The sequence below is a fragment of the Antrostomus carolinensis genome, unplaced genomic scaffold (assembly GCF_000700745.2).
Source record: "Antrostomus carolinensis isolate BGI_N321 unplaced genomic scaffold, ASM70074v2 scaffold41, whole genome shotgun sequence".
In the NCBI taxonomy this organism is placed as follows: Eukaryota; Metazoa; Chordata; class Aves; order Caprimulgiformes; family Caprimulgidae; genus Antrostomus; species Antrostomus carolinensis.
Genome location: NW_010291771.1, coordinates 46010 through 72874, shown reverse-complemented (window position 1 = coordinate 72874; position 26865 = coordinate 46010). Strand labels below are relative to the sequence as shown.

The 26865-nt window shown below is 39.9% G+C and overlaps 1 protein-coding gene across 1 annotated transcript in view; it reads left to right on the top strand.

Moving 5' to 3' along the window:
* Window positions 1-26865, top strand: part of CCDC88C (coiled-coil and HOOK domain protein 88C) — a 92097-nt gene that overhangs the window by 43017 nt on the left and 22215 nt on the right. Inside the window, exons 5-15 of the mRNA XM_029087149.1 lie at window positions 671-811; window positions 1682-1866; window positions 2446-2527; window positions 2977-3135; window positions 9903-10049; window positions 11494-11638; window positions 14355-14536; window positions 18953-19090; window positions 22009-23079; window positions 25458-25585; window positions 26492-26633. Coding sequence (XP_028942982.1) covers window positions 671-811; window positions 1682-1866; window positions 2446-2527; window positions 2977-3135; window positions 9903-10049; window positions 11494-11638; window positions 14355-14536; window positions 18953-19090; window positions 22009-23079; window positions 25458-25585; window positions 26492-26633 — 2520 coding nt within the window. The remainder of the gene's footprint in view (window positions 1-670; window positions 812-1681; window positions 1867-2445; window positions 2528-2976; window positions 3136-9902; window positions 10050-11493; window positions 11639-14354; window positions 14537-18952; window positions 19091-22008; window positions 23080-25457; window positions 25586-26491; window positions 26634-26865) is intronic.

The window sequence follows — 26865 nt, the reverse complement described above, 5'->3', positions numbered from 1 at the left end:
TGGAGGAATAAATCATGAAAGTATAAGATAGGAACTTTTTTCTCAATACTTTAAAAAAACAGTTCTGCTTTAAAAAAACCCACAAAATCATGATGAACTAAGCATATGTTATGATAAAAGAAAGAGTCTTTAACTGAGCTTGAGAAATTTGCCTGACATTTCTGCTAAATGATTTGGAGGAATTCAGTTTGGGTAAGATAGCAGTGGAAAGGTACGCTGCTAGCAGCAACCAGAGACATTTCTGCTGAAGGCAGCTCCTCCCATCTGTATTAGTTGCAAATTGCAAATTCATTGAAAGCACGGCTTCTTCTTAGTGAGACACCAGCTAAATGTTCAGTGTTGGATCAGTCCCTTCAAATCCCTGTGGTGACCTCAGTGTCTACAGTAAGACGGTTGCATACTTCTAATATGCAAACACAAGTGCTATTGATCATAATATGTCTGATCACTTTTGATCAGCTTTAATAATTATGAAAAAATCTAAATACCAGAAATTGCTGGATGGTGTTATAGTTAAGGTAGTTGTGTTTGTTACTTACAACCTGGTTTTGGTGAAATGTGGTATGTTTTCTAATTGATCAGTAGAAGAACCTGAGGGATGCAGCACGTACAGCAAACAAGTAATACAAATCAACCAGTGGTAAGACATTTTTTTTGTTCCTGTTCCTAGGTGACTCACAACCAGGAGAATGTCTTTGACTTACAGTGGCTGGAGCTCCCAGATATGGCCCCAGAAGAGCTAGAGTCTCTCTCCAGGAATATGGTTTTCCACCTTAAGAGGCTCATTGATGAGAGAGATGAATGCACAGAAGTACGATGGCTTATCTCTCCCATATAGAGCTTATGTGAAGCAGCAGATGCAGAATCCATTCCTTCACTTGTGTCTTGTTTGTGCATTGGGTTTCTACTTCCGCACCTTTCTACTACACCTCTGTAAATGTATAGAAAGTTTTTTACTTTTCCATTGATTCTTGTGTAAACTGAGGTGTGTGGTGAAATGATTGGTAAAGAGAAGCGGAGCGATCTCTCCGTGGAGAGACCAAAGTATTTGAAGTTGTGACTTTGTCTTGAGATTCTTGTCTATGCATGTCTATTCAGTCATTTTTGAGTGATTGCTCACCTGTCTCTTCATTAGTATCTACTATCACGGGCTCCAGTGATCAGAAAAAACTAGATTCCTCTATTTTTTTTTTTTCCTGTGTGAAGATAGCCCTATCTGTTGCTGACTCATCAGTTCAGGTAGGCATTAGGAGCAGCTTACATTGGTGACCTGAACACTATGCTCAGACCACTAAAACATTTCCCTTTCAGTGTTCAAAATAAACAGTCTATTTTGCTTGGAGAATTCCTAACATTAGTATCTACTATCACGGGCTCCAGTGATTAGAAAAAACTAGATTCCTCTATTTTTTTTTTCCTGTGAAAAACTGTAACAACTAACAGTTTTAACTTACACAATCACAGCTAAAACCACGACAGAAAATTGAGAGGTTAAAGGAGGGGAGAAGCCTTCTCCAGAGATCTGAAAGGAATTGATGTAACCTTCCCTCCTGGCTATTGCTTGAATTCTGTATAATGCCAGGCTAATAATTTTCTACACATATAAATCGTATTTAGATACTTGAAAAACAATGTATAATTATACTGTTTATCTTTTGACACTGCATCTCTGTATTTACAGGTCATTGTAGATCTCACTCAAGAGAGAGATTATCTTCAGTCTCAGCAACCACCAAGTCCTCTGAAAGCACCAAGTCCAGATTCTTCACCAAACCCAGCAAGCCCTCTTTCTAATGAAGACAAGCAGCACCTTGCAGTTGAGCTGGCAGACACAAAGGCAAAATTGAGAAGAATCCGGCAGGAGCTGTGAGTCACCAGTGATTTGTACTTCTAGAGACACATGTATATTAAGTCTTGTGCATCCTGAAAATGCAGTTACCTGTCTGCTTCAGTACACTGGCTGCCATGGACTTTCTCAAATAACATCTTCCAAATTTTTTATTCATAGCAGTAGGAAGCTAGTATGGGTGTTCCATCTTTCTTCTTTCTTAACTGGTCTTTAAACACAGAGTGATGGCTACTTCCATTTTTCTTTTTGTGTCTCATCTCTCTCTTTCCTTCTTCAAAATGCCACTTGCTAGCTGCACTTCTTAATTATTGGTGGGAGGTCCAGAGGCCGGTGGAGCTAGCTAAGACAGCAGTAGCACCAATGGGATTTAAACAGAGGTATAAAAACAGAGTTGCAAAATCAGATCCATGACATATGTATGGTATCATGAGAAAAAACCTCTCACTTTTATGAAGCTGTCATGACAAAGAGTCTCTATGTTCAGAATATGCTAGGAGATTTCTGTCTTCCTTTCCAGATTCCTACCAGTGTCCATATAATCAATATGATTTCAGGGGGAAAAAAAAATCATTACTGTGATTTTTCTGACTTTTCAGGGAAGAGAAGTCTGAGCAGCTTGTAGATTCTAAACATGAAGTTGAGCAGCTCACCCTAGAACTGCAAAAAATAAAACAAGAGGTAAGATGGGCTCATTTTACTGTGGCAGTCTTTCCTGTTTAAAAAAGCCTCTTTCAGTGTGAGGCTAAAAATACTACTATGCTTGTTTTTAATGAGGAAAACAAGTTACTCCAGCAAGCTGTTTGATGGTTATGGCTGTGGCATAGCAATGCTGTGCTTTTCACTTAACTGGTGAGGGCAGTCTCCTCTGTTTAGCTTCCAAATAGCCTAGTTATGCCTGAAGCTTATGCAGCATCAGGCATTAGAAATATCAGAGTCCCAACAGGCTGAAGAACCTCTGTCTTGCAGAGAATTTACTAGCCAGTAGAATTCTCTTACTCCTGAACCAGGGGAATGCTACTTGCTTACGCTTAAAATAAGTAGGTAAAGAAATAAGAATAAAGTTTAAAGAACATGTTTTCAAGTATTAGTTAAGATTTTTCTCCCTGCTTTTTCCTAACTTCTCACAGAATATCCACCTGGCCTCAGATGCTCGCTCTGCCCGAGCATACAGAGATGAGCTCGACTCTCTGAGAGAGAGGGCAAACCGTGTGGAGAGACTTGAGATGGAACTTGTTCGGTGCAAAGAAAAACTTCATGATGTGGATTTTTACAAAGCTCGCATGGAGGCAAGTAAAAATTGGGAGAAAGATTTGCTGAGTAGTCCTTAATGTTTGGCTTTTGTTGTGTTACCAGTTCATGTGTCATTTGTCATTGAGCTAACTGTAGCAAAAAATCAGAGCAAGTGGAAATTTCATAACATATGTCATAGTTATTGACTTTGCAACATTAAAACTTCTTTCAGTGGCAAGAAGGACTTGGTGCACACAAAAAATAAATACCTGTTAGTTTTATTAAATTCTGCTTAGTTCAGCACTATGTGACTAAATAGGACAGACCTTTTCTGGATGCCTATTCTAGAGAATCCAGACCTGTAGTGTAGCCTTGAAAATTTACTCTTGGGTAAAATGCCTGTGTTCCAGAATTGTTCCTTTGACCAACATTTTAAATGTCATGTATAAACTAAATAAATTAATGTCTGGTTGTTTTTTTCTTAGAGGTTTGTAGCAGATGCAACTGTTGTCAAAATTGCTAAGCATTTTTAAGCATGACCTCAGATGACACATTCTTTTTGCAACTGTTGCTTGTAGTAGAAAGTGAGAGAAAATTTGGATCTTCCCTAGTGCCCTGAGTATGGTATGTCAATGAGAAATGTTTATCTTTGTTCCAGTAGTAATGCCAGTTACTCAGCTTAGTCACCTGCAGCTATGCCCATCCTGGAATTATTAATTAACTGAGGTGGAAAGGACCTTGGAGATCATCTAGACAAACTCATTGCTTAAAGCATGGCTGAGCTTAAAGTTAGGTGAGACTGTTCTTATTTCTTTCCTTTCAGTACTTTGAGCCATTCTCACCTAAATTCTCAGTAATCCATATATGTAACAGAAGAAATGGAAGAGTGATGTTGAAACTCACATTTGCCAGGCCTCTGGCATGGAACACAGACCTTATTTCTGCTCTATAAACTCTGTTGTGGGTAACTTTTTTTTTTTTTTCCCCCCTTTTTAACTGAAGGGACCAGCTAGCTGCTGCTTCTTAAGAATAGGTTCACTAAAATAGATGGCTATTAAATGTAGTAATAGACTATAGAAGCCTGTGTTCCCTCTCAGTAATTCACAGTTTACATTAGGAAATATAAAGCTCTGTCTCTCTGTGTTTTCCTCCCTCAATCTGGCAAATTAGTCGTGCATTAACCTGGCACACTAGCTGTCAGCATGGCATCCCGGCATTTTTCCTTTCGGCTGGGCTCTGGAGTGGCTTAGCTTCTATCTGCTGCTCAGATAATTTAGAGCTAGGAGAGGAGTTTTTTAGTGTTGTCTTCCTCTGAGATCAAGGGAGTAGCTAATTTTGTTCCTGAGTTTTCAACATCCTTGCTTGTCTTGGAGCCAGCAGTCTCCTGCTCTGCTGTCTGCATGCTAATCTCTCTTAACATATCATTCAGTAAAGAGACCTCCACTTCAGTTACAAATTTGTTCCAACTTTCCTCACTCCCTCGTGCACTCTGCCAGTTTTTGGTGAAAGTATTGAATGTCATAGATGAGTGCTGGATCTCCAAGGATACCTCCCTGAAACACAGTAGTGGCACAAAGAATATTTCCCATTGATACAGCACTTCTCTAATTCTGGGCCACAGTGTGGCCGCTAGCAAAAGTTGTTGCTGTAGGGGCTGAGCTCTTCTAATATGCAGCAGGATTGTGCAGCTGTCTGCAGGCTGCTCTGTGGTCTAGAATAGCCAGAGAGTTTCACATTCTCATCAGTCCTTCTTCCATCACTGATCAAGTTTTGGCACAGCTATGGACTGCCAGTGGCAGCGTCAGGCAAACTCCACTGGTTTCATGCTGATATATTCAGAGGATGCCACAGGGCACTATTCTGTCTTTTTTTTTTTTTATGGTCATGGAGTAGGACAAAGGCTGTGCATAGGAGCCAGTATCTGACTTTCCACGGTCCCTCAGTTTTCTGTCTTGTCTGTCGCAAGTACTTTGCCCCTTCAAAAGAAAGGTTAATGTCTGGAGTCAGTTCAGTGTCTGCTCAAATTCCCCCCACTCCCTCAAAAACTGCTTGTCTTACAATTCCAAGTTGTAAGGTTTGTGCAGGGATGTAACATGGTAGAGATTTTTACCACTAAAAATTTTACCAGTGCTGATTCAGCTCATGGGATGTACTGGTTGTTGCTGGCTACCTAAGCTCTAAGTCTTAAGACTTGAACAGATTTTACAGAGACACAGCAATGAAAATGTAGGTCTGTAAAGTACAGCATAAGCCACTTTTCTATGGTAATATGATACCTTAAAGCTCAGTAGGCTCTTGACAGCATTGTTAATAAGCAGTGCCAAAATGGTGAGAAGAAACAGTGATTTACCTTTGTGTATCTATGCAGAAAGCTATTAAATGAGTGCTTAAAAATCTTTTCCTTTTTGTATTTCACATCTGCATTTGGTAGTTTGAGCAAAAGATATGGAATGGTTCTATGTATGATACCTTGACAAGCTTTAGGGATTCCGAGCAAGTTTACAAATAGTTTCTGAAAGCACAAAATACAAATCGGGAGTGGCGGTAGGAAGAGATTTAAGGAGCTATTGCAGAAGGAGGGCAAGTCTTTCCCTGTGTGAACATAACATGCGTTCTTTTCCTTCTCTGTATGTCTCAACAAAGTTGTTCAGAAATGACATTTTAATTTGACCATCGTTCAAGGAACATGGAGATGAATATGCTCTAGAGGCCTTCCTGCTGGGGCGGCTTAATGAGGTTGTAACTGTGAATGTGGAGGAGCAGGCTTAATGCAGGGCTTCCTCCAAGGAGGTTCTTCTCTCCAATGTAAAGTTTCCCTTTGGCACCCTTCTCCATTGAACCTTGTGCTGCTCCAGGAGATCAGATCATTTTCTGAGGCCAGAGAGTCTGCCTTGCCCATTCTTCCTCATTCTCACTGCAGTCACGTTTCCATGCAGGATGATGGGAGGAATTGCTGTGAAAGTTAAAAAAGCAAAAGCATCTCTTGTATGTTTTCATATAGATGTCCAATGCAATGTTTGACTGTCGCAAGATATTCACTATGTCATGGCTCAGTAGAGGCAGCTTCTGAACTGCCAGAAGGGAGGGGTTTGAACTCTGTTTAATAACCAGGTATGGATGTGTGTGCAAATTCTCTAGTTTCAGATTTAAACAATTTGATTGCTACTTTAGATTCTGAACATGTTTTCCAGTAGCAACACACCCTGATTGTGCAACCACTTACCCCCAGAGTTAATTGTGACCATATGAGTACACAATACACATCCTTAAAGCTATTTCAAGGCACAGTGATACAGGATCAAACCACAATATGTGATTTATTTTAGAAATTGAAAAAGCAGAATTATATATGTTGAATTTTAAATCACAGTGTAAGTGATATAAAACAAAGGGGTTTTTTAATCACTTGCCCTGTAAATTCATTGTATTTAAAAAAAACCAGAAATCCACAGCTAACTGTTTTTGCTGTCAATTTAAAAATAAACTCGTAGTTACAAAATAATGTTGATAAGTTTGTTAATTAAAGAAAAAATAAACCTTAATTCCAGTGGAAGCACCACCACCCCATGAACACCACAAGTCTAACAAGTGTGATTTGTATCCAGACACATTTTTAGGTCAACTATGTTATCCTGTGGCGGATGAAGAAATGACCAACACCGAGGTGTCATCAGGCATCAGCACTTTATTGAAGCTTTACACTGCTTATATATCCTTTTTTCCTCCAGCACGCCCCAAGCACGCGGCACTCTTTCACTTTTGATTCGTTACCCCTTATCACACATGCGCCTAAACAGTTGACATGATTGGGTAATTCCCCCTGTTCACAAGCCATTCTTTTACTCCTGACTATTTACTAATTACAGCACAGAAGTCATCCCTTATCTTGTCTCATACACATTCTTCTTTACTGTGAGGGTGACAGCACTGGGACAGGCTGCCCAGAGAGGTTGTGGAGTCTCCGTCTCTGGAGGTGTTCAAAACCCGCCTGGACGCTTTCCTGTGCAACTTGCTGTAGGGAACCTGCTTTGGCAGGGGGTTTGAACTAGATGATCACCTGAGGTCCCTTCCAACCTCTACGATTCTGTGTGTGTGTGCTTGTTTTTCCACTTTGTTTTATTTTTCACTCAAGCTCAGGAATTGATTGCTCAAGGCTGAGGCCACCTGCAGCTTCGGCTCTTAAAGCACCAACGTTATCCCAGTGACTTCTGGGACATACTAGTGCTGACGTGTTTTAGTTAGGACAGTTTTACCTTCCAGGCCTTGAGAGGTAACTTTGCAAAGTTCCCATGGTGTAATTATTTAAATTATATGAACTTTTCAATATTAAGACAACCTCAGATCATGGGTACACCAGTGAGCAATGTTGACCTTGACATAGCAGGCATTTCCACCAGCTTATTAATTTAAGGTTTCATCAGAACTACTTTGAACTGACATGTCTGCCCTTCCTGGGCACTTTGATGGAAAGTGCTTCAGTGTTCTATATATTTGAGCTCCTATTGATGTGTGGTTTGTACCAGAGCCTGGATATGTGTATGTACTTGGCACATAGCTTGACTCTTCATGAGACACTAAAATAACTAGTTCCTGCTTAGTAGGCAGTTTTGGAGAAAGTTCTGAGGCCATATTTTTGAGGTCAGACGCCACCTTACTTCTTAGGGCTGTGGTCCAGATTAAGTGTGATGATCTAGCAAAATAAACTCTTGTCATGTTGCTGTTTCATTACAGGATTTCTGGCAGCTTACATGGCACCCAGCGCATTGTGTTGTGTGCTTCCTCTGGTCTGTCATCTGTCTAGTGTCAGCCTTTTTATTTTGTCCACTCTGAAGTGACCCTGTTACATCAGACTTGGCCCAAAATGCTGGTTCTATGAAATTAGTGTTTCAGTATTGTTATTATTATTTTAGTTACTTGCATACTCAGACATTTTAATTGCAATAGTTGAACCACTTCACAACCAGTAATATTCTTGTCTTTTTAACGCTACTGTAGTAGGGAAATTTTTCCTCTTGTATTTTGCAAGTTGGTAGCTGACCCATTGAGAGATCAAGGGCAATATGGTACTGCATAAGGTAGACTTTCCATATTATGCCTTCTACAGTCAGGATGCAGCAAACAACTAAGATTACTTGCCATATAAGGCTATTAAATAATTTTCCCCCTGTAGTATCAAAAGACAAGGGGAGTGGCTATCTTAACATTCTTAACTTGTGCTTTACAGCTATTTTCTTTTTTCTTTTTTTAAAGAACTGATCCACATAAGGCTTCTTAAAGCTGACTCTACCCCCAAAAATAAGAAGGTAGTTGCTGATCAAGCAACTAAAGTGATTTGGTCATGCCTGGTGATCTTTCAGGAATCTACTTGGTTTGGATGTTTGTGGTCTGAGAGAGCAGACATGAACACTGATGTCAGCAGAGACTTCACATTTTGAGGACTGTTGTCCAGGAATAAACTTGTCAAGCCATAAGCATTTCATCCTGCCTGTGTGCACATTTTTGTTTTTTGCATATTTCATTGGAGCTGGGGAACGGATGGAGGGAGGAAAGCAAAGAAAGGCAAAATAAAATTTCTTTAGAAAATCAAGTAATCTGCTTCTTGCCCCATTGTAACTCTTGTGGGCAAAAATCCTTTCTGTATCCGCTTAATCTTTTAAATGCTGATACGTTCCTGTCATAGAAAACTGTCTCTGACTCAAGACTTATCTGAGAATCAACAAGAGTAAAAGCTAGCAGTGAGATTATATAATTTGAAATAAGACCTAATTTAATAAATGTGTTTAAAACATGGCCAAGAAAACACAGCCAGATTTTATGCTTTGCACATTTCATGTTTCTGGAGATAAGATACTTGAACACAGAGCTTCATTTGTTGCTTTGCAAAGAACATTCAGAGTGTAGTATAATTGTTTCTAATGCTGTGGCTACAGCAGAATAAAAAGTTCAACTTTACTCAGTAAAAACAAATCCAAAAGCTGTAATGGATAAGCAGTGTGACTTTTGCAGGTAATGCTCATGTGTTTCTTTGGGATAATGATAAGTATTAAACAACTTCTCTGAAGTGAATTAAAATTCTGTCTATGAGAGAGAGAGAGAAACTTTATTAAACAGACATTTATATAAAAGTGTAATGAAACAGATATGGATGTTTTTAGATTGGATATTAGGAAAAATTTCTTCACTGCAAGGGTTGTCAAACATTGGAACAGGCTGTCCAGGGAAGTAGTGGAGTCACCATCCCTGGAGGTATTTAAGATGTGTACATGTGGTGCTTAGGGACATGGTTTAGAGGTGGACTTGGCAGTACTAGGTTAACGGTTGGACTCGATGATCTTAAAGGTCTTTTTCAGCCAAAACAATTCTATGATTCTATATATTGATGGATAGTGCTCACCAACGTGCTTGGAATACACTATAACATCCCTTGAAAGTAAATAAATATAACCTATTTTGAAACTGAGGACTACAGTGAGTTGGCTAAAGAAATGGTATGATAACATTGGAGTTGAACAGTTGCTCTTGCGTGTCTTGAATCTCTTTGGTGCATCTGTTGATCTAGCCTCATATAAAGCAATAGGTACTCCATTAAATGTCTAAAATTCAGGAAAAAGCAATAAGAAATATTAGATGTACTTACGTTAATGACTCACGGATAATTAAACATAGTATCATCTCCCTTAAAATATCAGGTAAAAACTTTTTTATGAAACAGAGAAACATCACATTTCTTTCTTGTATTTTGCAGTGTCAGTTTAGAAGTGTCATCTGGTCTTTGAAAAGTCAGTTTATGTAAAGAGATTAACATTGTTACTTTTTCTCCTAGGAGTTAAGAGAAGACAACATCATATTAATTGAAACAAAGGCCATGCTAGAAGAACAGCTAACAATGGCAAGAGCTCGTGGTGATAAACTGCATGAATTAGAGAAGGAAAATTTGCAGTTGAAATCCAAACTGCATGATGTAGAGCTGGTATGCCCTTCCTTTTCATTATACTGATTCTTTGAACTTCTATTTTTATGCTAGGCCACAGATTTATGTCACAGAAACCAGTGGAGACAGACAAATAAATCAACAGTGCTTTTAAAGAGATCTTTAGTTTGAACTTCATGTATGTGAATTTTTGAAATAATTGTAACGTTAACAGTGTAAGTACTGTATGCTGCCATTGCTACTTTGTGTGAGATAGGCGAATTTGATTGTATGCGAGAAGGTATATCACGAGTTTAAAATACAGATTGCTTTCATACATATTGATAACAGAGATGTTAAAATCTGTCAGTTAAGTAGAAATCTCTTAGATACAGGAAATGAAATCTACTGTAGTAAATTATCTTTCTTGTTGTAAATAAAATCCCCAGCCATTACATTGACTTTAAGAAGCTGTAAAAGACACAAAATTCCAATATTGATTTCTGTCTAAATCAAAGATCTGGCTTATTGTTACAGAGACAAGGAAATGTAAGAAGTGACAGATTATTGCCTACAAACAAAAAGCAACACTGGATTTTATAATCACACTAGAAATAATAAATACTCTTTCATGTCCTGTATTTTACTTCACAGTCCTTCTTTTATCCCATTGTGTTTTGCATTCTTGTGGATTTAACTGTATAGGGGTTTAACGTATGGGGCTTCAAACAGGGTCTGTTGGAAACAAGGATGTTGAGGGTGCTGTGTGAAGTTACGTTTAATGACTGATTCAGGACATTATAAGGGCCCTGTCATACTACAACTTTTTCGAAGTGGCTGGTGATTTTTAATGATTCTTGACTGGATAATGAATTTTTGGGTAACACTTTCTCAAAATTGGGACCTTCTGAGGCAATACTTCAGCTCTCACAAATGCAAATGGCCAAAATAATTAAAAGAAGCAATGGTAGATTCATTCTCCTCATCTGTTTTCTGGGTAATTTAAAACCCAAATTATGAGGCAGATGTTACTTGCCGACCCATATGACTGGATCCAAATTTGACATGATGAGTTGAAGCAGACTGGTAGACTTCAAGGTTGTATCTGCAGAGTCTGCACTGTGTCAGTGCATGATGCTACATGTTTTGGAAGAGCCTAGCTCTGGAGACAGCTTGAATCTAGTCTGCCTTGCTATCCCTGGCTTGTACGGGCCCTGTTATCACCCAGTATGTCTTCACTCCAATCACCCTCCCTCCAAATGTATCATGGACCTGAGCTGACGCTGAACAGGGCCAGTTGGGTGTCTCTGCACTGCATTTTGTGGCCCATATGGTTGCCCACAGCAAACATTTCATGCTGTTCATGTATTTTAATATAAAAGCACACAGTGTTTGAGGAGATATTTCTACCCTCGACACGTGTTGTGCTTGTAGCAGTTCAACTGACAGAGCAATCCTACAGATAAGGTGCATATGCATTTTCACTCATGTGTGTCTTGCACAGGACCGGGACACAGACAAGAAAAGAATTGAAGAGCTGCTGGAGGAGAACATGGTCTTGGAGATTGCACAGAAACAGAGCATGAATGAGTCTGCACACCTAGGCTGGGAACTAGAACAACTGTCTAAAAGCACAGATCTTGCAGATAGTGAGTACCAGCTGGGGTAGCTGTTGTATATTTGGTGTCTTTCGGAGTAGACGTGTTGGTTGACTGAGACAGGAACAGAAGTAGAGTGTAAGTTTGGAGAACTTCCCTCATTCAGTCACTTGCTTTGAACTTAGTTTTTTGGAACTTCTAAAATGTGTTCTTTCTAGTTTCTTTCAGTTTCTTTTGAAAGCATTAAAATGTTTTCCTTTTATTTTTTTGTCACTGAGAGAGTGACTTTTAGTAAAATGATAAAAACTGTAAAAAATAAAGTTTTGTGAATGACACTGCAGAAATGTCACACCAAACACTGGATATTTCTAACTGAGTGCCTGGGAGGAGTCTGTGATCTTTAGTATTCTTTAGTACAATTAGTACAGACAATTAGCTGACCTTATAAGTCCCAGGAAGTAGTGTATGCTGAAGTCATTTATTTTTATTAGATAATGAAAAAATGTGTACAGTTAAAATAACTGGCTGATTATTTTTTTGAATGGTTGATTTGATTTCCACTGTCACAAAAATAACTAGTGCTTCCTTCACTAGTCAGGTTTTAGCATTGGTTTCTTTGTCTAACATTCATTCTGTCTCTAATACCAGCCTAAATAACAATGCTGAATGGAACTTGGAAATATAAGCTATTTTGTGCAGTTCAATGTGCAGCTTTTATTGATTACTCACCTGATTCTGCCAAGTCTTGCATGTTTGGCTTTGTGTACCAGGAACAGTTTAACTTGAAGACAAAGGAATAAATTGGAGTAAGCAGATGTTCAGTTTTCAGTAAAGCTGTCTAGAAGAATACTTTTTTTTTTGTGTAAAATAACTGAAAGTGTTCCTGACACCAGTTCTCAAATCTACTTGCTGCCTAGGATTTGAGTTCTTATTACTAAGAGTAATGGCTAATTAATTGTTACATTTAATTAATAATCCTGCAAAACGGGTTTACCTTAGCCTGAGAAGTGAATGCTACTCTATTCCTCCTTATGTGTAATAAAGTTTATTGCTTATTATGTTAGTCAGTGGGGAAAAAACACAGTTCTCTCAAAACTTACAAATTTTGATGAAGATTATTTCAGGAAAATGTAAAATTATCTAATTTTTTTGTCTTGCTTCAAACAGCATTTTGCCTCCTTTCTGATCTGGTTTCACTAGTGGTGTAATAGAAGGAAGGATGCTAGTTTTATTTTGTTCTCTCTTATTTATTCACTTCTGTCAAACATAACGTTGAAAGTTTGCTCAGCAAAATAAAAAAAAAAAAAGAAAAAATATGCGATTCCTTCACTGCGCCAATGCTTAGCGTTTCAGCACTGGAGCTTCAGAACCTCTTTGATTAACCAAACAAAAAGAAAGTAAGAGGAACTGAGAACATAAGTAATGTTTTGTATTCAGTAGGGAAAAAAATTAGTGAAGGAAGCCTGATTTTAAAAAACTTAAGAACATTATACTTTGAAAATTTAAATTATTTCACAGAAGTGCTGTCCTACTTTTACAATAATTCTCTTTGAGAAGTTCCATTTCAATGCATATTGCTGTTTTGAATGCAACTTGTTTGAACAAATAGTCAGCCTGCAAAGCTCTTCTCAAAAACCTCGTGTTCCTGGATTTCAAGTTGAGTCTGGCAGGGTGGCAGATAGCAGAAGATTTTACCTGCTGGTTTGGAATATTTTATTCAAACACATTGGAAAAATAAGCATGGGGAAAAGGCATTTAGATGGGCTTTGCTGCAGGACAGATCTCAACTGGAGTATTCAGTTAAGGTTTACTATCTGAGTCTTCATCTGACCAAAACTCTCCAGGTAAATCTCCATAAAAGAGAAATATGTGATTTTACCATTCAAGAAACTTGCCAGTTCTAAAGTACCCAGTGTATGTAACAGTGCTGATTATTTAGCAGGAGTGAATAATTTTCTGAGACTTAAAGACAACGTTAAAGAAAACTTCATAGGAAATGTGATTTTGAGGTGAAGAGTAGCAATTATTCCATGTGAAACAGAGCATTGCTCTTATAATTATTCAGATGCTGAGCAAATAAATGAACAGAACAATGAGGCTTGGTGCTACAATTTAAGGCTGAGAGGTGGTGAGACTTTTGATGTACAAACATTTGGAGTAAAATAACATTTCTGTTGTAAAACTTGCATAAAATTTGTCAGTTCTGACACTTCAACTTCAGACACTTCTCTATGATGAAGCATTCTCATGGGTGTCCTGTGCCTGAGTACCTGGTAGTAAAATATTGTCCCTGATTCAGCACATTCTTATTGACGTAGCTGTGAAGATAAGCACTGGAACTCATTTTTGTAAGATTTTTTTTTTTTCCTTTGCTAAATATGATTGAATTTTGGAAGTCACCATCTTGCTGTTTAAGTAAATGCTTCACAGTTTACGTTCTGCCTCAATTTATTTCCTCTGATGGAAGTATAAGAGGGTATCAAAGTATATTATGCTACTAATATGGCTAAAGGAACTTTAAGAAGAGTTAAGAAATTAAGTAACTTTCAAGATTATTGTCTGTTCAGGCACTTCACTACTTATTAAATGTCTTAATTGTTATCTGTGAAAATGGGTTCTGTTTTTAACAAAGTGTTTACTTAGCAGTCAAGCTGAAGTGATAAGGATCTGACTGCAATTGTCTTCATACAAATGAATCTTAAGGACCTAGGAAGGGAGATGTTTGTGAATTGATTCGTGCTACCTTCTGATTCTCATGTTTCAACAGCCAGAAAGTCCTTTGTGTTTGAGTTGAATGAATGTGCTTCCAGTCGCATACTGAAGCTAGAGAAGGATAATCAGAGCTTGCAGAACACAATCCAAGAGCTGAGAGATGCCTCCTTGGCTTCCAGAGAGAGCAGCCTGAAGTTTGTGGAACTGGAAAAGGAAAATCAACAGCTTAGCAAAAAGGTAATTTGCTCACAGGAACAAACAGAGCTTATTGTTTTTTAAACAGTGTGCACAGCTGTACAGCATTCCTGAATGGTGAGGAATTGCGGGGATTTCACCTGTGTTCCCTAGAAGACTGGGCATGTTTTTGAGCCCAGCTATTTAATTGCATTCGAACATTGGTGTATTCTGTTGCCTTCTACTTCACTGTCTGCTTAAATGTGTGCTCGTAAGCAAAAGTGACTGTTTCTGTTTCATAAAAGCTGTCTTTCAGTGCTCATTTGCCCCTGTCAGATTGTACTGTTGATTGTGTACCTTTTTCCTGTCTTATGACAGTCACTACTAGGCAAAGAAGCCATGGCCACATTGAACTATTTTTGTTTGTTTGAAAGGTTTAATACTGTTTCCATGTCAGTCAAATAAATCACACAGGTTAATTCAGGTTAGTATATTGTTAAACAAGTCTTTTTTGCTGTCCATAGTCCCGGATCAGCTCTTTCTCTTTGTCTTGTCCTTTTGGCTATTAAAAGTTCTCTAGTGACTCCCTCTCTGTAAACATCTGGGTTCTTTTAAGCTTTGTAGCAAACACACAGATCATAACTTTTAATTATTTTTTTTTTTAATATGTGTGTGTTACACTGTTATTAACTGTGATTACACTTAGCTCAAATGCTTGTCCTTGTGAAACACAGCACTCAGTTCATCTCCAACCACTAGCTTTATTTTTCTCTGGATAGTAACTTACATCCTGAACTGTGAGACAAGTGCCATTGGGAAAGAGGATACTTGCTAGTCTGAGTATAAAAATGTCCGTGTCAGCTTTTTCCACATTCCTACCTTTGCTAAATTATCCAGAATATAAGACTTCTCCTTTTCCCATTGCTGCTGTAACTTGTGTGTGTGGCACTGATACGAAGATTTCAGTCCTCTCTGGCCTGCTTATAGCCTGATGGAATGTTTTAAAGGACAAGGGGAGAAAGAATCTGGATATAAAATGCTGGTCATGGATTACCAGATTGTAACTAGCAGAGTGCCAGTTTCTCTGCTAAGGAGTACAGGTATCCATCACTGGATCACTCCATCTTCTGAAGAGATTCTTTTGCCAAGTTGAGAGACCAGTTCTGCTTCTTGGCTTTCTACTGTGGACAAGGAAAACTGCAAAAACTCAGTTCACCGTACTCCTCTTCCACACTGCCATTTATGACCTGTTGTGTATGAGTAATTCACTCCAGCTCTAATTTACATGCTTAAAATTTGAGATCAAGGCATATAAAGCACTCAGCAGATCCCTGTGGTGTACAGCAATTTAAGTAACTTGAACAACTGTGGTCAACCTTTGGCTTTGCCCCAGGCACATTCCTGTGGGCACCTCTTGTTATGGCACTGTATTGGTGCCAACAGTTGTGATTCCATAATTAGTCTGATGTTTTTGATGAATGCATTGACATGATGAGGTCACCTACAGGTCTGGTAGTTAAATAAGGCAAAAAAAAGTAATGGGGAATGCCTGTGTGGTGAAAGGGGGGCACTGTATGCCTTAATGAGGAAAAAAAAGTCAGGTAAAAATACCACTGTTAAGAGCAATTGAAATGTGTGAATTCTTCACCAGAGAAACACCATATGATGGGAGCTGTTGACTGAATACCACAGCCCAGTCATGTTGTTGATGGACTTCATCTCCCACTCAAGGACGTTTGGGGAAAAAAGGCAACAGACAGTATTCCATAGCGTGGTGGTTTAGCCACAGGTAGACCATGTGGTCTTGCACTCCCTCCCTGTACCCAGTGAGATGGGAAGGGAGTAACAACAAAGAGGGCACGGTATTAGGATGAGGACAGGGACGGCTCACTCAGCAGTTATGTTCACAGGTAAAACAGACTCAACTTGGGGAAGAAAAATCAATTTAATTCATTGCAAATCATCTGAGTAGCGCAGTGAGACATAACAACCACATCTTACAACACCTTCCCCCACCCCTCCCTTCTTCCCGGGCTCAAATCACTTTGCTCTCGATTTCTCTACCTTCCACCCCCAGCGGCACAGGGGACAGGGAATGGGGGTTCAGTCAGTTCACCTCTGCTGCTCTTCCCAGCATGGAAGTCCAGGAACAAGATGTTCCAAAGTGATCTTCCCATGGAGTCACAGGCCTCTTTGGGCTCAGCTCCTGGCTCTGGCATGGGGATATCCACAGGCTGCAGACTGACCCCCTGGCTCTGGGGGTCCACCCCAGCTCAGGCATCGAGCAATTCTCAGGGTCTCAATTCAGTCACACTTGCCCTTGGGCTCAGCTTTTCTGCTCCAGCGTGGAGCATTGAACCTCCATGGGCTGCAGGGACCTCCTTTGCCTTCTCCTACTCCATGTGTTGAACTGGGTGTCTGAGGTTCTCTGTCCTTCCCATCCTGCTCCTTCCTCCTGGCAATGCAGCCCTCTCTTTGTTTAGGCCAGTGGTCATCTTTTGTTCAGGTCAATGGCCTCTCCTCCAGGTTCTCTCCACCTTCTTCTTTTCAGGACAGCCCTTCCCCTCACAAATATGGATTCGCAGAGGCACTTCTCTAGTGCTCATTGGCTCAGCCTGGGCTGGGAGGTCTCCGCCTTGGAGCCAGGGGAGCTTTTGCTCTCACAAGGTGGCCCTTCCCCTGCTACACACACATCTAACACATATAGTCTGTGTGAGACATACAGTTGTCTCTCAGTACACAGAAACCTGATACATGATATGTAAAATAATCTTAATTTGAGATGTTTAAATTTGTTTTTTTATTAGTCTTCTCTTTCTCCAATGTGTTTTTGTATTTCTCTCACATATGTATCCCCTTAATTAGAGAGTATGCATGTCCACAGCAGGGTGTGCTAGGGGAAAGGGGGGTAATAGGGAAAGTCTCTGAGTCATTGCAGAATGGTCCCTATAGTAGACAGAGGAGAGGGCAACAGTTGTTAAGGACTGTTAAAGAAAGAGAAATACCTATAAAGTCACAGGACAGGACATAAACAAGTGTTCTTCTTGGATTTTGTGTGCCTGTGGGTTTTTTGTAACTTTCCTGAGATACCCATAGTAAAGTCTTACCTCCCTAAAGTCATTTAACTAGAGTCAGATTTCATCCACTTTCAAAAATTGTTGTTCAAATATGCTTGGCTATCTACTGATCTGGTTCTTGGAAGGATCATATAGCCAAAACTTGATTATTCAGGGAGTACAAGAGGAGATGTACAAGAACTAAAAGTCACGTACATATTGTTTTTTCTTTCTTGCAGGGTTTTCAGAGGAACCAATAATAGAAAACTCTCAGGCACAGTCAAGTAGCAGCAGTCTACCCCCCCCCCCCCCCTCTAGATTCCTACTTCTTGGACTGAAACAAGCTGTAAACAGTAGTTTCGTACTTGCCTCCAGTTTTTTGGGAGGTGATAATGAAGACCAGCTATTGCTGAGTTACTGAGTTTGGTACAGCTTTCTCTGAACAGCTCCTTTGAGACCAATGAACCTTAACATTTTGAACTGTTAAGCCCTTCTTATCTCCAATCTGGGCAGCCTCTGCTTGTTTAAACACTTCCTGTAATGAGGCACATGTTGACATAGGCAGAGCCCAGCCTCCAGCTATTTCCCACTTGTAAGAATAATTGTTAATACTTTTTTCATTGACATTTTCACTGTTGGCAGAGTTCATAATAGCAACACAAAAAAAATGAGCTGATACTTGTGCAGAGCTGTAGGTGCTCAAGGTACTTTGCAAGCATAAAAAGGAATAATTCCTGACTCAGGGAGCCTAGCTCTCAACCTCCTGCTTCTAAATACTGAAGAGCTACTGCTTTTCAGTGCTTAGTGCATTATGAGTGTGACCTTCAAAAGGAGGGAGTAAGCAAGACGTCATTCATTGTAGGTCTGGGTCCTTATTCATAAATCCTTTAAATCCACTGTTTTCACCTGCTGAGGAAAACAGAAGGCAAATAGAGCACAGGGAGAGTAGAAGGTAAACTTGGAAACTCCAGTGCTTTTCCTCTCTTCCAGATTTTTTTTTTTTTTTTTTAATTCTGTTCCTCACTGATTTGTCTTAATAACTTTCTCTGCATTCACTGGTAGGTTAAGGCCATCAATGCTGGAAAGGCTAGGAGGAGGGAGGCAAGTCTCTCAGAAAGGTGGGCACCAGAAACTTAATCACTGATGACAGGAGCACAACAGGGCATTCGGGCAGGTGAAGCATTTCTTACTGCTTATATGCTTTGATCTTAATAGTAATGAAGGAGATTCTTGGCACTGTGAGAAAAAACAAAACAGTCCATTTCCTTCTCCTCCAGTCTCAGGACTGGCAAACTGCAGAAGAGAAGGATTACATTTTTCAGTCATAGTCCCCATCTCATTCCTCTCTGGTCTTCAGAATAAGTGCAAACAGTCATTGTGTCAAGCTGTGGCTGATGTGTTTTGGTGTGTTTTCTCCACACAGATTGAGAAGTTGCAAAATCAAATTGAAAAAGAGAAGCAAACTAGTCAAGATCTGGAGACCTTGAGTGAGGAGCTGATAAAAGATAAAGAACAGCTACAAGTTGTCATGGAGACTCTAAAAGCTGACAAAGACAGACAGGTGCAAACTTCACAAGTGTTATATGAAAGTGTATGCTCAGTAGTGGTGATTTGCTAATGCCATTTAGAGCATCTGGTTCTCTCATAGAGATAGGGAAATTTAAGGGCTGTTAAGTGCAGGTTAAACTTTTTCAAATGTAGGTAAAAGACTTCAAGCAAAAAAAGCCCAGCATACTTTGCTAGCTGCTGTTCCTGTTACCATAGGGGAATCTTTAGGCTGTTCTAAGGACAGACCTTCCCTCTTTGGGGGAAAAAAGCCCTGAATCTTACTAAATGGGATACCAGCGGGTTTTAGGATGTGCAAATATAACCCCATTTTATGGCAGAAGATTGGTCTTCTGACAGCTGTATGTCCTGATTGGCTTGGTTGTGGGGTTTTCTTTAGCCATGCAACTTTTTTTTTTTTCTCTTTATTTTAAAAATATGCCAAGAAAGCAATTATGTCTTCTGGATTGATAATTTAAATACACTTCAGCTTTTACTACCATGCTGCAGTTCATGTACAATGCCTTGAAACTACCCTATTATAGGTTTGTGCAAGGTGTGTCATCTGTATTAATTTGAATAGTAAAGAAAATACAGACACAGATCATTGGAAACTGGTCTGTATATTTTCGACCTGTATTAAAACTTATTCCAGGTTTTGTGGGTTGAAGATTAAATAACAAAATGTCTTATTTGTGTAGTGCTTTTCATTATGAAGGGTTCTTACCCAGACTTCTACCTGGGATACTACACTTTACCACCAAAGTCAGTTAGAACGCATACAGACTCTTTGTGGTAAGAATTAATGGTTCACAGGTAGGGCAGGAAGTAAAACCAGAAGTAGCTTCAATTGTCAGAAAAGGGCAGGTTCTGATTTTTTCATGTCTAAGTCCTTTTTGATTTCTGTGGATGTTGTCTAGATAAGAATCAAATGCGAATTGCGGTCTAAATCACAATTGCTTCAGCTGAAATTTAGGATCGTAGAATGTTGTGAGTTGGAAGGGACCCACAAGGATCATCGAGTCCAACTCTTGCCCTAGCACAGGACAATCCCAAGATTCAGACCAGGTGTCTGAGGGCGTTGTCCAAATGCTTCTGGAATATTGTCAGGCTTGGTGCCGTGAGCACCTCCCTGGGGAGCCTGTTCCAGTGCTCCACCACCCTCTGGGTGAAGAACCTTTTCCTCATGTCCAACCTAAACCCCCCCTGGCACATCTTCCTGCCATTTTCCCTGGTCCTATCATTGCTCACCAGAGAGAAGAGATCAGCACCTGTCCCTCCTTTTCCCCTTGCGAGGAAGTTATAGACTGCTATGAGATCTCCTCTCAGTCTCCTTTTCTCCAGGCTGAACAAACCAAGTGACTTCAGCCTCTCCTTGTACGGCTTTCCCTCTAAGCTCTTCACCAATTTAGTGGCCTCCTCTGGACCCTCTCTAGTAGCTTTATAACCTTTTTATACTGTGGCACCCAAAACTGCACCCAGTATTCAAGGTAAGGCTGCACCAGTGCAGAGCAGAGCAGGACGATCACCTCCCTCAACGGACTGGCAATGCAGTGCTTAATGCACCCCAGCACATGGTTGTCCCTCTTGGCAGCCAGGGCACACTGTTGGCTCATGTTCAACTTGCTGTTGACCAGAACCCCCAGGTCCCTCTCTGCAGGGCTGCTTTCCAGTCTCTCATTCCCCAGTCTGTGTGTGTATCCAGGGTTGCCGTGTCCCAGGTGCAAAAGACAAAGCAGAGACATGCAATGCCTTCTTCACCTAAGTCTTCAACACCGAGGACGGGCTCAGGAACCCCCAGTGCACTGGACTAGAGAACCATGACTGTGAGATTGATAAACTCCCTACCAGCCCTGAACTTTTGTGAGATTTGCTGCTCCAGCTGGATCCCTGTAAGTCAGTGGGGTCTGATGGGATCCATCCAAGGTTACTTAAAGAGCTGGCACATGTCATAGCGAGACCTCTCTCAATGATCTGTAAATGATCTTTCAGTGAAATTTGATCAGTGGAGTAAGTGTACTGTTCTTACAGAAAGTGTGTCCTTAATGAGAGCTATGACTGCTACAAATTTTCAAATGTTTTGGGGTTTGTAACAATTTATCAGAGATAATTTGTGTCTTCAGATCCCAACGTGAATGTAAACCTAGATAGAAAGATACCCTTTATTAGGAGTGATTCCTAACAAAGCATCTTTGCCCATCCAGAGGAGGTCCACAAGGATGATCCGAGGGCTGGAGCACCTCTCCTATGAGGACAGGCTGAAAGAATTGGGGCTGTTCAGCCTGGAGAAGAGGAGGCTCTAGGGAGATCTTATAGCGACCTCCCAGTACCTGAGGGGGCTACAAGAAAGCTGGGGAGGGACTTTTTACAAAGGCAGGAAGGGATAGAACAAGGGGAAATGGTTTCAAACTGGAAGATGGTAGATTTAGATTAGATATTAGGGAGAAATTCTTTACTGTGAGGGTGGTGAGACACTGGAACAAGTTGCCCAGAGAAACTGTGGAAGTGTTCAAGGCCAGGCTGGATGAAGCTTTGAGCAACCTGGTCTAGTGGAAGGTGTCCCTGCTCATGGCAGGGAGGTTGGAACTAGATGATCTTTAAGGTTCCTTCCAACCCAAACCATTCTATGATCTTCTCCAAGGTCTTCTACGAAGGTCTGCTCTCTACTTTCTCCCTCTACCTCGACCTTCTTAGCTGGTAGCAGGAATATAGCACTATTTTTAATTTGTTAGAATCACAGGTTGCCAGAGGTAACAGGTTTTTTTATTAGGTTGGGTTGTTGGTTTTACTCAGGGAAAACTGTTGAGAAATTTGTCTTGGATTAAATGGACATGGGTTTGTTAACAATCAGCTGTCTTCTTCAGGACTAATTTATACTATACTTCATAAGGTAGTTGAATAATATTTGCATGATTTTTTTTATTGTTTATATAGATAAAGGACCTTAAACAAGAAAATGATCATCTTAATCAAGTGGTTTTATCCCTGAGACAAAGATCTCAAGTGAGCAGTGAGGCAAGAGTAAAAGATATTGAAAAAGAGAATAAGATCCTTCATGAAACAGTTACAGAGACTAGTAGCAAACTGAGCAAGCTGGAATTTGAGAAGAAACAATTGCAAAAGGATTTTGACCAGGTTAAAGAAAAAGTGGAAAGAGTAGAAGAAATGGAAAAAGAGCTCCATCGTCTGGAGAGGGAGAATGAACAGCTCACAAAGAAGGCAGCAGCAATGAAAATAGTGACAGAGAAAGTGGAAGTTCTTGAGCAGGAGAATGGGAATCTGGAAGTGGAAAATAGGAAGCTAAGAAAATCTCTGGACACATTGCAGAACATTTCCATCCGGCTTGGAGACCTGGAAAGGGACAACAAGCAATTGGATGAAGAAAATCTGGAGCTTAGGAGAGTGGTGGAGACCATGAGATTTACCAGCACAAAAATGGCACAAATAGAAGCAGAAAATAAAGATTTGGAGAGGGAGAAAGAGGACTTAAGAAAGAATGTGGAAATGTTAAAAGCAATGAGCAAGAAATCAGAGAGACTGGAGCTAAGCTATCAGAGTGTCAACTCTGAAAACCAGAGACTTCAACAAATTGTGGAGAACAGCAGCAAAAAGATCCAGGAATTAGAAAAGGAAGTGCAGGAAATGGAGAGTGAAAATCAGGTCCTCCAGAGAAATCTTGAGGAGCTAAAGATTTCTGCCAAGCAGCTAGAGAGGTTAGAAAAGGAGAACAAAGCCCTAGAACAAGAAGTTTCTCAGCTTGAAAAAGACAAAAAAATGCTAGAGAAAGAAACAAAACGGCTTTGGCAGCAAGTGGAGCTGAAAGATGCTATTTTGGATGATAGTACTGTAAAGTTGGCAGTTGCTGAGAAAGAAAACAAGACACTAGAAAAGGAAATTGCTCGATTCAGAGATTCATCTAATAAGCTGAAAGAATTTGAAAAGGACAATAAAGATCTCATAAAGCAAGTTACAATTGATAAAAGAACACTAGCTACATTGAGAGAGGTAAGCAAAACAATGCTATTGGTTTCAATGCTATTTTTTATTTCAGTTCTTTGGTGAAGTACCAAAGGGAGACATCTGTCCCATGACTATTTAAAACATAAGCTAGGAGGTCTTCATATCAGGCATCACTGGATAGAATTGCCTTGGAAAGTGGAACCTGCCAAAAACTGGATTGTACCACTTTATGTCCCCAACACACAATGTCTCCAAATGACATCTTTTCATGCAGAATAGGGTTTTAACACAGCTCCCGTGTGGTAGCTGTAAACCAATCATTTTGGTATTTTTCTCTAACCCTGTGACCACAAAATTGTTTGCTGACATGAGAGCTCCAGTAGAGAAGATTGACTCTTAAGCTTAGAAATTAGAGTGTTTGAGGACACATTAACATCCCTGTTCTAAAACAGTCTTATCTAAGACAAGAACCATCCCAGATGACCAACCTAAGCCTTTCAGTAACAGCTGCACCAAGTTTTTGCTTTACACTCACAGCGTTTTTCCAAAAACCTTCCATACAGAGTGAGAACATGCCAAGCATGTTCCATACAGGGTGAGAACATGCTAAGCAGCTCTGTTGCTAAGCATCAGAGATCTCTTCCGACACCCCTCTCTGCTGCAGAGTGCAGTAATAGCACTTTTCCTAGTAGTCATCTTTTTAAAAGACACAATTAGCATTAGGACATTGGCAAACTAATGATGTGTGTGCCAGAACCCGACACTCTTTGTAGTGGCCTTATAGGTCAGGTTCAGGTTCAGGTTCTTGCAAGTTGCTCTCATTGCCTGCCCCCATGCTGTTGTCCTGCTGGAAACAGGATTTCCTGTGAAAGAGCATTCATAGGAAAGAGTTCAGTGCTGCGGTAGCTCAGTGAAATAAATAAGTTTAGCAAGACTAATGCAGTAAGCAATTACTTACTTGAAGATTTCGTTTTCGTTTAGTTTTTGAAGCATTAGTGTAATTTTGAGGAGGAGAAAGTTTATCAGAAACATTTGAAATGGTCCCAAGGTGTATTTCTATCCAACTTTCCTTAAAAATAAATAAAATAGCATTTCTAAGAAGACTCCTTTTTAATCTTTCCCTTCTCAGACTTGTGCAGATTTCCAAGTGGTGCAGACAGAAACACATCTTCTTTTCCTCAGTTCCTTTCCATAGGTTCTGCAGAGGAGATCATGGATGTTGCAGGGACCTGTTTGCAGACCGTATACTGGCACTGACCTCAACCTTACCTTTTCTTCCCCCTTTCCATGTGAATGAATGCGTGTCTAAATTTGTGATATCAGAGGACTATTGAATACCTACAGTTTATGTTTAACAAAGTATTTTTTAAAATTTATTCTTGCTTCTGTTTGATATCCAGTGTATTTTTTTTTTTTCTTACTTGAAGTGCTTCAGTAACTTTGTAGTTCTTCCCTCATGCCTTGTTTAAGAAAACTTTTGAGCAGAAACATGAGCAGCATAGTTCTCTGGTACATTTGCATTTCAGAGAATTTTGAATGGTAGGAATTTTGGAACTTGGCTATGCACCAAAAATGATTTGTCCTTTTTAAAGATGCAGACTGGTATTATGTCTTCTCAGGCCATTTCCACACAAACCACTTTACTGGCATAACAGCAAAGCTTTGTCACAATATACCTTCTGGTACAACTCCATCAAATCTCTTCCTTGTATGGCTTCCTTGTCTGGTTGTGCTTAAGTTTCTTCCAAAGAAATCTAAATGAAACCAGAATGGACCAGTAGGTACCAGAATAAGTGACCAAGCTTCCTAGTCTCCCGAGCTGTCCTGTCTCTTCCATGACAATGTAATTATGCTTTTTTAAATTTTGCCAGTAATTTACCTATGTCAATAGTGAAAATGCACTATTACGAAGTCCCTTTGTAATAACATCTTAACCATATTATCTCAGGAAACTTTAATCTTGAAGTCCTGTCACTCCTCTGTGTGTGTGTGTGTGCCAGTGTTGACTGGGCTTTTCAGCAGGGCTTTCTATTCTAGCTGAGAGGTGGGAATTCCTTCTGCTGATGTCCTCTGACCTGCAGACAACCCTTCAGTGGTATAACGGTGGGATGTCTCCTGGCCTGCACACATTCCCTCTTTTGGCAGGCGGCCAGGATGCCAGTGGTGGCAGAAGTAATTCAGTTCAGTGAGCAAGACAAGGGCCAAAAGAAGCATTCTTCAGATTTATTCCAAGCAAACTATAAATAAAAGCAATCAATTTAATTCTGCACTCAAGTGTCACTGATGAAGAATTTTAGCTGGCCTTCTTGGAACTAGGATTTTATCCAATTACTTTTTCAGTACTTTGAAAAAAATTAATCTATAGTGCTGGATCATTATCACCACCTTTTGCACAGCAGCTAATCTTGTTAGTGCTATTACAGGATTTGGTCCTGGAGAAGCTGAAGAGTCAACAGTTGTCTAGTGAGCTGGACAAACTGAGCCAGGAACTGGAGAAGATAGGACTGAACAAAGAGCTGCTGCTACAGGATGACAACGGCAATGATGGCATGTAAGGAAACTGAGCTCTCTTAGTCATTCTTTTGACTCTACAGGCTTTTTCTCAGCCTAACTCAAGCCTTTTGCTTTTCTTTTTGGTTCTTGTCTGTCTCACTCCAATTACACTTACCAGTTTTGGACATAAAACATATTTTTTCTCTAGCAAGCTTGGCACTATACTACAAGTTTTGTAAACCTTTTTCTTAGATGGAAGGAAGAAATGCCATTTTCTCTCTCCATGCTAGCCAGTGTTGCTACAGTCCCACTCAACTCCCCAGTAGAGTAGCAGAGTAACTGGTTAGCTATGCCAGTGTGTATTCCTCCTCATACTCTCTTTACAAGTAAGAATAATGTCTGTTAGACAGTGTCTGTCATTACTCCATGTAACTGCTGATCCAAGCACCTGTTAACGTAAACACAGATGTTGCCTAAGAAATTCCTGATTTCAAGAAGTTATTTTGCAAGTCCTGTAGTAATGAGCAAAGAAACCCCAGTTCTAATTAGGTAAGACCTAATTAGAGAAACATACTCATCTCATAGGAGTCTTTAGAATCTACTGCAGACTTTTCTCCTTGTTAAGAATATACAAAAGAGCTATGAGAAGAAATTTCTGTGGTGTAATTAGGGGGACAATAGAAAAACTTACTTTCTTTTAAGTTACGTAGCTCTTAGCTATTTCTGTAGAGCTATGCTGGCATTACCCCTGTTAAAATTGATTGGATTTTCCAAAAGCAGCTTCCCCAACCATAATGTATCAGTAGCGATCTGCAGCAGTAGAGTAAATCATTTTCCTGAAGAAGCAAACACATGTAATGTAACCTTTGGTGAGATTTGGAATGGGTGAAGGTGAAGTCTCCTGTACAGATGGTGGCTCATACTCTAGTGGCAGACACTGGGAAGCTATTCTCATGTCTTTCAGAAAATACAAGATTCTGGAGAGCAAAACTGAATCAGCACTAAAAACAACACTAGCTGTGAAAGAGGAAAAGATCGCAATGCTGGAAGCTCAAGTGAAAGACTCTCTGATCTTGAACCAGCAGTTACAGAATGATCTAAATGTGGTAAGAGGTTAACTGAATTGTAATTGTTCACGATGTGGTTCTGCGCATTCACATCTTTTTTTTTTTTTTTTTTTTTTTTAACTCAGCAAGAACAGGTTATCTCTACTTTCCCCCAACTCTACCGCATACACACACTTCCCAAAAACCTTTTTTGACTGGACTACTTTTTTTGTCCTTTTCTGTATAATGGCACCAATTTCAGCAATACTGTTGGGCTTGAGGGCACAGCAGG